Genomic DNA, 12,196 nt, shown 5'->3' with positions numbered 1-12,196 from the left:
TGAAGAAACTCTATTAGAATTAATAACAATAATTTTTAATAATACATATTTTTTCATAATAATAAAAATTACCAATAAATATTTGGAACCCCAATGTCGCCTAAACTAGCAGATTATGTAATGGATGATATTTTGGACTTTATTATATCTGTTTTAAACTTCTTGATTAAAATGTATATAGATGATATAATTTTATCCCTTCCATACAATGAAATTGACAACTTGCTATTTACTTCAATAGTTTCGATCCTCGATACAATTTGCTATAAAAAGAGAGAATACTGAACATATACTTTTTATACTATAATATTCTCTTTGAAATCGTAAATATTGTCATGTTCAGTGGCATAAAACTTCGATTTAAGATAGCCTCACATACAAAAAAATCAGATGTGCTAAGTCTGGTGCCCAATCCATCTAGTACGTTTTTCCTTTTCCAAATACCGTCTCACTGCACCGTAATGGTGTGGAGGAGCACCATATTGTTGGAATTTCAACTTCAATTTCATCTAGATTCGATTATTTCAAGTATTAACCGTTTCTATTGCATGTCGCAACTCTTCAGATAAATCTCACAATTAGAGAAACTGCTGCCATAAATACAAATATGATTAGTATCATTAAATAGATTTTTTCAATATGCTTGAGAAGAGATGTTGCTCTCTAAAAAATCTATTTAAAATTATTGATTACGGGAACCCTGTAATGTCTTCTTTGACCAATTAGTCTTCTAACATCACTATAACAATTATTATCGTTCTGGATAGCAGTGTATATATGAAATTTATTTTCAGATTTTTAAAAAATATGCTCCGCTGCGCATCGAAAGAGAAAACAACTACTCATGGATATATCGCGATGAATATTGAATTTCATTTCCCAAGAAGATCTATTTGGGCGCCTACAGCTCAATGCAATGCGACTGATGATTCGCAATTAGACTGGAGAGTGTTAAACAATACAACCAGATATCAGCGGTAGATACTCCGAACATAAGATTGTTTTGCCGCTCTGATGAGACGCAATGACGTCGAAACCGATCTCTCCCTGCAATTGCGAGCCATTAGTAGATATCAACAAAAAGTCGATGAACATGCTTCAGAAGAGGTCTAATTCAATAGTCATCGCGATATTAGCCACGAAAGTAGTTCTTTTCCTTTGAGAATACAGACCTTTATTTTCAGATGTATAAATTAGAAATTATATATTTTGATATATAGAACTCATGCCAAAATTAACGAAAATTTCGATTTCTTAATATCTAATACATTTGACCAAAAAATTACTACATGGAGGAGATGGAAGAAAACAGAACGGTACAAAAAGGAAAAAAGGGGTTTGAAACAAAATCTAAAAAATAATGAAAAGTCTTAGTTTGATAGAGTGTATTTTCTCCTATGTATCGAATTTAGTTTTCATTTCATTTTGGTTCAGAGAATACCGTATTCCAATAAGTATAGAAAATAGCCCATGTAAATTGTGAGTCAATGTTAACATCGTTTGATAAAATTTACAAAATGAATTAAAGGACCCTTTAAGTCGCAGTTCTTAGAAACCACATCAAAACTCTGTATTACAAATCCAAAATAACTAAAAAAGGTAAAGAACAATTCAAATAAATAGAAACAAACAAAAAATATATTTTTTGTATGTACAATGCCAACCAGAATAATTTTTTTTGTAAAATTACGCTTGAAAAACTTCAATAAACTACTACCATTGTTCAACCCCTCTTTTTGTAGATAATCGTATTCTATTGGTATTATATAGGTTTTTCCAAAACTCCAATTACCTTTTTCGAAGCGTCATTTTTAGGTCGATGGAATATATGAATAAAAATTTGATTTCTGAAAATTTATTTAGAAAATCGCGAGCTGCATGGTACTCTTTCTTGTAAAGTATGCGCTTTCTATTATTCTATAATATAAAACAATGAATATTTTATCATTGAAACATAAAAAAATATATTTCAAGTAACTAAATTCTCAATTCATTTTAAATAATCATTAAGTACAAATTTCCACACTTAACAGGACTGTGATGAAATAAATTTTGTTTTATTTTTAGAGATGAGACTCTATGACTATATTTTTTAGCCATTTCCATTTCCTTCTCATCCAAATAGCTGCCGTCTAGAGGTGTTGTCAGTAAACCGCTTGTCTATTCATTCTTATTTTAACAAAGTTTTGAAAAATATGAAGGATGTATTTGCTGAGAGATTCGAGCAATTTAAAATAAACAGAAGTACTCTTGCGTTCATAGCAAATCCTCCCAACACAAATATAAATAAGATCAACTACAAGCCATTTGGAATTAATACTAGATCGCTCCAAACGCTATTGCTAGAAGTCAAAGAAATGTAAAGTGGCAAGTTCACAAAACTTGAGTGCAAGTTGGAGTTCGAGGTCCAGAACAGCATCCAAATTACGTAGCAGAAGTGGACAGCTCTAGAAGAAATTACAAGCGTAGGGGTCCTCATATTTGGTGCTTGACGCATACGGAGTATTGACGATCTTTGGGTTGACTTATTTGTGAGAACAAGCGTGTTTTTGAATCAATATAATAAATAGTAAAGCTTTGAAAACAATGCCAAGCCAATGCTCCTATTGATTAAACTATTTGTATTTGTGTTTTTATATGAATAAATATTATTTCATATTCAAAGCAATTTATTTTATGTAGCTCTTTAAAAACAAAGAAACTTTGTAAATTGTAAATTTTGGCTCCTCCATTTCAAAAGGTTACCGACCCCTGGTATAGAACGATTTAATTTTTTATTTCCTCTGTCCAGGATACTCCCAATGTTCTACGCATTTACTTTCAATTTACTTGTTTTTTTAAGGTCCGGCTTACTAACTAAACGATACAGGAGTGTTGAAAATATCAATTTTGGTACTATCGCACTTCTTTTGTTTTATCATTGATTCCGCCATTATTAAATACTATGATACCCAAATATATGAAAGGGAATAACGAAATGAAACTACAGCTTGTTCAACCCCTTTGAATTTTTTATGTTCAAATACTGTTTGCCAAATATTTTTTTAAAACTACAATATATGAATTGTCTCTTATTTTACAGAAGACAAATTAAGAAGAATAAATCTGTTATTCAGTTATTACTTTTCAATGAAAACTTTGAAGATGATATGAAAAGTAAGAACATAAAACAGACAGAAATTTTAGTGGATCTCAGGGAAGCAATTCTACAAGTAAGTTGGTTCACATATTAAGTAGTATTAGAAGGACTATTTTTTTAAGTTTCGTTTGCTTCTAAAAGTAAATCGCATAGTGACAGAAAGCGGGTTGTATGGTTGCAACTCTTCCTTGCTAAAACTACTGTAGTCTCCAATTCGTCAGTCTTCACCGCTATTTGTGAGTTGTGCTGTGTAATTCGTATTTTACAAGTTGAAAGATGCAATGGTACTGACATTCATCGCCGGATCAGTGATTGTGTAAACTGTATGAGTATCAATGGTGTAGGAAATTTATCGAAGGTCTAATAGAAGTTCATGATATGATGAAGATGGTTAAGGATGCAATTCTGTCCCTACTGTGAATTTGGTTGACCTGAGACACAATGTTTTACGATCGGTACACTTTCCACAAAATTTTACGTTATTCCCTCTATAAAATTGTGACTACTGACATGAGATACCAGAAACAGTGTGTCCATTGGGTCCCAAAAACGTTAAGGAAGAGCTACAAAGTAGTGTCACTACAAATATTTCTCGCATGGTCTCGTACAACAGTCTAAAGGCGAAAGACCAGTCAAATCAATGGATTAAGATGCACTCCTCCATCAAACCGAAAAGAAAAGAGTTTTGACTACACCCTCTCTCAAGCACTGAATCATAAATTGCATCATACAACTTTACCATGTCAAATTAAATTGAAAATAAAAATGGAATTGCATTACTGTTTTTTATATAGTTCTGAACCGTATTAATATTGATTTTAATGTTATTTTTTAGGTTGCTAGGCACTTTATGCAGCTCGATCCAAAATTGGCAAACGAAATTAGCTTAGTTGCTGATTATTCTATGGATAGCCATGCTCAGGATCATATAAATTACATTAATGTCTCCAAAACTAGAAAAAGAAGAGCGAAAGCCCTTCTGGGTAAATCATTTAAATTTTTTCAATAACATTTGTTGATACGTTCATCTTCCCTATCAAATTTTACCATATTCGCCATATTTTAGTCAATTCATTTACTTTGGACATATATTAAAGATTCCCTTGATAAACAACATTTATAGGAAACATTATGTAGTAAAAAAAGAAATCCAAAGATCTATCTAGAACCGGTGATAAGGTTTATTATCAACAATAAATTTGGAGACAAAAAAATCTTCACAGGATCAAATTTTTTTGATTCAGAAGGTAACATACGAATTTTTTGAGCAATTTTCACTTCAAATGTTTTCGACAAACTCGGGGCTATTTGATATTACTAGAATTAAATATCCTCCTGAACGGTAAAGGGTTTTGCTGGACAGTTGGAGACCACGCGCAATTTGGTGCTAACATTGTCTTCCCGTTAAACACTATAATAAGGAAGAAATAGGCAATTTTATCATGTAACACAGTGTGTAAAATTTAAATATTTTTAGCATACGATTTGTTCCAAATTTTGAAGTATGTTCCTTTAAAAGAATTGGAACTACGCTTTTTCCTTGACGACTTCGCTTATGTCTGTCTAATTTTACATTATCTCCTTCATATTTATATTTTTAAAAATTTACTCTTATAAATCTATTGATTGTTCCCTTATGCAAAAAATAATGTAAAATTACCTAAAAATAATAATAAACTAAAAATGTGGGATTAAAGTTAAGTTTTTAGTTTAATATTAAAAATTATGCACTAATAAATATTTTCAAAAGTTGTTACTTGATTTTACAAGAAACAATTGATAATTTGTAACGTGTCGGTAGGTAAATTCGTACCTACTGTCAAAATAGCGTGCTGCGCATTCGAAAGAAACACGATTATATTGAAATCAAGAATGCTACTCCTCCCCAAGAAAAGAGCGTTTGATCAGTACGTACTACTATTTCGGGCATACCGATGCTAACCTGGACACTGAAAACTGATATAAAAAAACTCCAGATAACTTGGAGATCTTTAGAGTGAAGCTTGCTAGAAATAATAAAAATCAATCGTTAAAGAATCTAGGGAATGACACATAACACTCAAGTTACGGATGTTATCCTTAGTATAAAAGCACTAAAGTGGCAATGAGAATTCTTGGCAAAAATAACTAGCCACAGATGCATTATACAAATAACTTGAGGTGGGATCATAATAGAAAATTAGCTGGAACAACAAAGGCCCGAACAGTAGTACCTAGAGGAGAAGCTTATTATGAAATAAAACATTCATTAGAACCATTCCTATTGATCGCTTTCTCAAAACCTTCCAAGGGGAGATGGTCAGTCGTTTACTTACGTCCAGTCAATATACTGATTATGAGAAAAGTGTCTCTGATCCCTGACCATAAATCAATTTGACTTACAAATGTTAAAATACTTCAACACTGAGTTTTTTTGTTTTAACATTATGAATCAACTAAGTTCTAATTAATGATAAAACTTATGATCTTCTATTACGTTAATTTATAGTCAATTTTATTACTCTTTTCTCTTCAATTTTTAAAGTTGTATGTAATTTCTTATATTGTGTTGTATGTTGATGCTGCTTTTCTTGTGCTTATGAAACAAATTTAAATAATACCCATACTATATCCACAATTAAATATTTGATATATATAATTCCCACTTTCACAAAAGGATGTCTCCTTCTTTTGCACTAATGCAACATTCAAAAATGTTGCCTATTAATGAGAAATATAATAAGAAAACCTGAAAAGCAAATACATTTACTTTTGCAGATTTTGAGCGACATGATGACGACGAACTTGGTTTTAGAAAAAATGACATTATCACTATAATCAGTCAAAAAGATGAACATTGTTGGATTGGGGAGCTCAATGGTTTGAGAGGTAAGTATATACACAACGTTTAACATTTATAGATAATAATATTATTCTTATAGTGTTTGTTCCACGAGTTTACTTCTGCTAATCTTTCAATAATTTTTTGATCATATTGAATTGACAAATTTTCCTTTTTGCTAAAAAAAGAAAAGAGCCTGTAAAATCAAATGGTTATTATTTTTGCAAGCATGAAATTTTTTAAGGTTGGTTTCCTGCGAAATTTGTTGAAATGCTGGACGAAAGAAGTAAACAATATAGTAGTGCTGGAGATGATAGTATATCTGAAACTGTTACTGATATAGTTAGAGGTACTTTGTGTCTAGTAATAAAACAAGTTTTAGAACACGGAATGAAACGTCCAAATTTTTTAGGTAATAGCAAAAATTTTAAAGCAAAAGTGTATTATTGTGTAATTTGTGATGTTAACTGTTTATATTAGATTAGTGAAACAAGTGATGTCTTTCTGCTTTAGGTGGTCCATGCCACCCTTGGTTATTTATAGAAGAATCTGCAATGAAAGAGGTGGAAAAAGATTTCAAATCTGTTTACAGTAGATTAGTTCTTTGTAAAACATATAGATTAGATGAAGATGGAAAAGTTTTGACTCCTGAAGAAGTAAGTCCAATCACCAATTTTATTAAACTATCAACAACTTTATATTTTGAAATTGTGAATAGAACAATTCAATTCGAAAATTCGCAATACTTCTTACATTTTCATTCAAAACACTTATGATTGATATAATAAAACCTAACTGTGGAAAACTTTGTGGTTCATATAAATATTGTGAGGTTCAAAATGAACGTCACAATAAAATACTCTTACTCTTACTCTCTTAACACTGTCATCTAATATTATAATGTTCTGCTGCTCAATTATTCAACATCAAGTATTTATCAGTCTTTATTGTTGATTTGGCATTACATACGAGGGTTGTCAAAAGAATTTCCAATCTCAACCTAGAGATGTCAGCTCTTCCAGTATAAGCTGGGAAATATATTTTGAGATGTGTTGAGAGATCCTCACTAAAACTTTAGCCATTTTGAACTCTAGAAAGAAGAGGAACTAGACACTATGTACAGAGACTCGTACCATCATTTATGATGGACATATCCAACGAATTTTCTCTAAAATACTAAATTCTTCAACTTCATACCGGACAACATAAGCTAATGTATTATCTAAATCAACAAATACTCTTGCAGTATTACTGTAGATGAGACTTGGTCCACCTCTTCTTGCAATAAATAATAACACAGTCAATGCTTTTCTCCTTTCTTCAAAAAAAAAAAAATAACTGACAAAATCTATTCCTACTAATTCAAGACTTTGGCTTCTTGTACTTGATATTTTCAACTTTAGAACAGAATTTGCTTCATTTGCATTGAAACGTTGACATAGCTTATATTTAGATATTACCGATTCAACTGTGCTTCAACATTTTAAAATTTAAATCTTTCCTGCTACTGAGTATACGTCAAATGTCAAATTTTCACCTTTTCTTCAAGTATCTTTATCTTTGTTTCTACAGTTTCAATAAATCTTCTCGCCCAACCAATCAAACATACAACATTATGATTACTGTTGAATGTAGTGTAGAACTAGTTGCTCTTTTCAACTGCAGAAATCATACAATCCCTTGATTTTTTTCGTTTCCTAGGTTTATGGCATCTTAATCAGGAGGAATATCTTCTGTTATTTTAATAGGCGAAATTGACTCTGGGTTCTTAAGTCATAAAAGTCCTCAACATCTTGATTCAATAAACTTTTCGGGCCAACAGCCACAAGATGGTAAATCAGCTGGATTTTCTTCCCCGATTATGCAATTCTAACTATTCGAGTTTGTCAAACGTGTGATTCCTTTTACTTGATTTCATACGAAAAGCCTTCATATCTCATTTCCTCTAATCCAGGGCTAAAACAGTAGAGGGATCTAAGTAAATAATTGTAGGTATTTGTAAAAATGGCAAATTCTTTACTCACTTTTTGATCCTATTTAATCCTAATTTTTTCTGGTTTTCTTTCAAATTTATTTTGTATGTCAAATCAAGATATTGATAATGAGATTCTTCATTTTGAATTTCCTTATGCATGCACTTCAATAGATTTTATTTTAAAATGTACTTATTTTTGCTTTGTAATTGTTTAGTACCAAATTTATACTTCTACAAGCATACTTGTATTTTCAAATCTAGTTTTCATACTTTTAATTACTTTGGGTAATTTTCTACCAACTGTCTAGTTTCATTATTGGGTGCAGTTGCTTGTATCGAATATCAAAATTCATGATCATCTAATTCTGTATTATCATGAATTTTATTAAATTGACCCCAAAATCCAAACCAATCTTCTAAGTCTCCTCAATTTTTTTTTAATTCTAGTTGGTCGTTTAATTCTACTCTCTGTAATATTTACAAAACTATTACTATTTTGAGGTTCTACCAGGTTTTGTTGAGTTAGTTTCTCGATCATTAATTTTATCGTACGCTACTCACTAGTATACTCATAAAAAGTTTTCTCTAATTCTTCATCTGAATTTAATAAATTTTCCATTATTACTGAATCCAGTTCATCCTTAGCTTCATTTTTCTGCTCAAGTATCTTCATTTTCCTATATACTTCTATTACTTTCTCTGTATACTCTTCTTTGTTCAGTATTTCATAAATCTCATCATATATATTGGTGAAACATATTCTTTGTACCTTCCACGAAAGTGTTGCTCTTACAATGTTTCCAGTGTCCTGTCACGATCACCCAAAAATGTTAGTTCTAAAATCTACCTGATAACTGATAATATATTCGAAATGAGAACACTGGAATTAAAATATTAAAGCTTTCAATTCCAACTTTTTGTTGTTGACTTTTCTTGTCATTCGTTTTTTTAACCACTACTTAACAACTCAGTATTATTAATAATATACTATTAGTCACAATGTGCTAATAACTTATGTCAAAATCTAACTTATTTTGATAATAACAATTTTACAAATTTTCAGTTGCTCTACCGTTGTGTTCAAGCTGTAAATTTATCTCATGATAATGCGCACGCCCAAATGGATGTGAAACTACGATCTTTAATTTGTATGGGCCTCAATGAACAAGTGCTCCATTTATGGCTTGAAGTTCTATGTTCTTCAAGTGAAATTGTTAAAAAATGGTCAGTATATTATATCCGATTTTAAAAACTAGAACAAAAAATTTAAAGTATTTCTTAAAGGATGTATATTTGTTAATCATTGATTGCCAAACACGAATCGTAAAATGTTTTTTGCAGAATAGAGAAAAATAATTTTTCAAGGATTTACTTTGAAAAAAGTGTTTAAACAACAGCTAACATTCTGTGTGGCCCCCATTTGCATGTATTATAGCAGCATGCTGTCAACCAAATTGTCCAAATAATTTTGTGCCTTTTCTGCTTAAGTTGGCCGACGACAGGGAATAATACAGCCGTACCCGTAGCCGCTTAATTAATGAAAAAATATCTATTATACCCTCTGAAAAGCTATTTGTTTCGTCGAGCCTTTTTTTTGCTCCTTTCATTTTAGCCCACCGTCCTCCTAAATCCACCACAATCCAGCACTGCATAGAAAAATCCTATATTAGGACCAAACCTAAAATATACCCCACCCCACATGAATAACATCCCCATCCCATTCACAAACAATCCAATGAACCTCTTTCACTTTTTCTCTTCTGGTTGCGAATTGTGGCCGTTAATGGCTTGTTACAACTAATTTGGAGCATGCTCTATGGGATTCTGATCAGGCGACCTGGGTGGAAGCGGTAGATGAAAAGAACCGTGATTTTCGAATTTTTCAAAAACCACTGCAGTTCTATGAGTTCTTGCATTATCATGAAAAATAAACTACAGTGACCTGAAATTATGGCAATATGTTGGCTACCGCTTGATCCCTATATATCTGTTCTATCATCTTTTCATCAAATAAAATTCCTGCACATACCATAATTGTACCTCCTCGAATAGGGTGAATTTCTTAGAAAGGCTCTCAATGGATTTATCCATATTCGTTCTCGTTTAATATGTGAGGATTGTATTCCTTATTTTTGAGGTCGATAGAGAAACGTCTCTTCTCAGGATTCACGTATTACAAGGATTTCTAAGAGTAAGTCTTAGGAAACTATCATCAATTACTATTGTTACTATGGGTCTATAAATTCTTCGTGTTTCGGCAAGAGTTCCAGTTCCTGCACTGATTAAGTATGCTCAAAATGGCACTTTTAGATATATTTGGTCGATTTGCAATATCCCTTTTGAATTTGAGCTGAATTGAGGCTATTTGAGAAACCGAATAGCCCGAGAACACTTCAATGGTTCATTTTTTTCTTAACATTATTACAAACTGAATTTTCTACAGCAGTCCAATATTTTTATACAATTTTAATAAATAATTTCAAATGGATCGATTTAGTTCCAAACGCAGAGCGATTTAGTAATTTCCTTAACGCGTTAATAGGTATATAGAAATGTAAGCGTAAGGGAACGGAAGACGATTGCCGACAGACATGCTTAATCAGCAAATGAAATATTATAAATTTACAGAGCACATGTTTTTATGACTTTTTATAGAAGATTTTTATTATAACCGTTGCTGAAGTAGAAGTCTATTTTTAAAAATAAAATTACTATTTAAAAAGTGACAAGTGTTAACAAATGACATTTTTATATATTATGATATATGCATAATTGATAACTTTGTTTAACAGAATTCATAGTGTTTATTAAGCTAGTTGCTTATACTTGAGAAATGCAACAATCCAGATATGCTGGATTTATTGATTATTGTCAATTCAGATTTCTACAGTTCATGGGTATTGATCAATATTATTTTATTGAAAACCAAATTTTTTCTAAAATTTATTGGTAACCGTTTCTGAAAGTGTGACCCAAATGACAGTTAAAAATGCTATAAAATTTGTGCTTTCTTTTAAGAATCATTTTGATTGAGTAAATAAAAGTTTTTTAAAATGCGAATTGTCTGGGTTCTAATAACCTTCATTTTAATTTAGTTTTATCATTAAATTGTTTAATATCTGTAAATATTTCCCATTATTAATCACATGGAGAAATAGTTCTCATGAAAAGATTATATAAATCAATGATAATCACTGAAAAGGAGTTCTCAATCATTATCAAGAAATTTCGTAAATCTAGGTTACGTTACGGTTTTCATTACCATTACGGACATAGGTATTCTCATTAATTTTTTAATAACAAGGTTAACGAAACAGTCAAAAAATTCATATCAATAACTTATTTCATTAAATTTTCTATAGTTTTGATATATCCTAGAACTAGAATTGCCCAAGTTGATCACTTTCTTTATGTTACACAGTGGGCCCTTTGACATTAAAACGTGGTCAAAAGTATATATAAAGTTTCTATTGTTTAAAACTGATCTAGTTTGCTGAAATAAATTAATGTAACAATCATTTATTATAATTTGTGTGTTTTTCTTAAAATATACATGATAAATTATCTTCGCTCCTTGTGAATTCAGTTGAACTTTCTTTTTCCGAGGAGAACATAATTGATTTACAAGGGATGTTTTCTACTTTATCGGATCGCTTCAAAAGTTCTAGAATTTTCGGCGATAATGCTTTCCTCCGTATATGTGGCAATTCCCTTAAGCTATTAATAACTGGATCGGATGATACTAGTAATATACTAAAGAAATCTACGTTCGTGAAGTACCTTGACTATTTTCTAGTGTGGCTTCTCAGATATGCTCTCAAATCGTGAACCATGAATTAATATTTTGTGCATTGTGCTGGAATATAAACCCACCAATATTGTCATAAATGATCAACTTCGCTTCTATTCTTATTTTTGGTAGTAACTTTTTGTCAGTTTTGGATGAAAGAGAGGGCGAATGCTTCATCTGGCGTATAAATCATTTTTACTTCATGTCATGATTCTTCCACGCGTCTCTTATCTGAAGGTACTCGTGGGCGTAGTATTCATTACTCCTGTGATCAGTTTTGACACATCCTATTTTCCTTCTGTTATTAAACCCATTTGAGCTGCATAAGCCAGCTCCGATATGGCCAATTATTTCCTAAGAAATCTGTTTTTTTTTTCTTTTAGTTCTCTCGCTACAGAGTTACCTTGGGCCGTCTCATGGGATGGTGTTTCATCAGATTTAAAGAAAAAGCCGTAAAATGGAATAACTGCA

The 12,196-nt window shown here is 31.2% G+C and overlaps 1 protein-coding gene across 3 annotated transcripts in view; it reads left to right on the top strand.

Moving 5' to 3' along the window:
• The window catches only part of LOC130451744 (small G protein signaling modulator 3 homolog), a 44,519-nt gene that overhangs the window by 29,993 nt on the left and 2,330 nt on the right, over nt 1–12,196 (top strand). For all 3 annotated transcript variants that reach the window (XR_008910789.1, XM_056790960.1, XM_056790961.1), the window contains 6 exons: nt 3,083–3,212; nt 3,975–4,122; nt 5,897–6,007; nt 6,205–6,372; nt 6,474–6,616; nt 8,999–9,159. Coding sequence is in view for 2 of the 3 variants with exons in the window: in XM_056790960.1 (XP_056646938.1) it covers nt 3,083–3,212; nt 3,975–4,122; nt 5,897–6,007; nt 6,205–6,372; nt 6,474–6,616; nt 8,999–9,159 (861 nt within the window). In the remaining variant the exon portion in view is untranslated. The remainder of the gene's footprint in view (nt 1–3,082; nt 3,213–3,974; nt 4,123–5,896; nt 6,008–6,204; nt 6,373–6,473; nt 6,617–8,998; nt 9,160–12,196) is intronic.

The sequence above is a fragment of the Diorhabda sublineata genome, chromosome X, assembly GCF_026230105.1.
Source record: "Diorhabda sublineata isolate icDioSubl1.1 chromosome X, icDioSubl1.1, whole genome shotgun sequence".
Taxonomy (NCBI): Eukaryota; Metazoa; Arthropoda; class Insecta; order Coleoptera; family Chrysomelidae; genus Diorhabda; species Diorhabda sublineata.
Note: the sequence above shows the minus strand (reverse complement) of the source record. Positions and strands in the feature narration are given on the sequence as shown.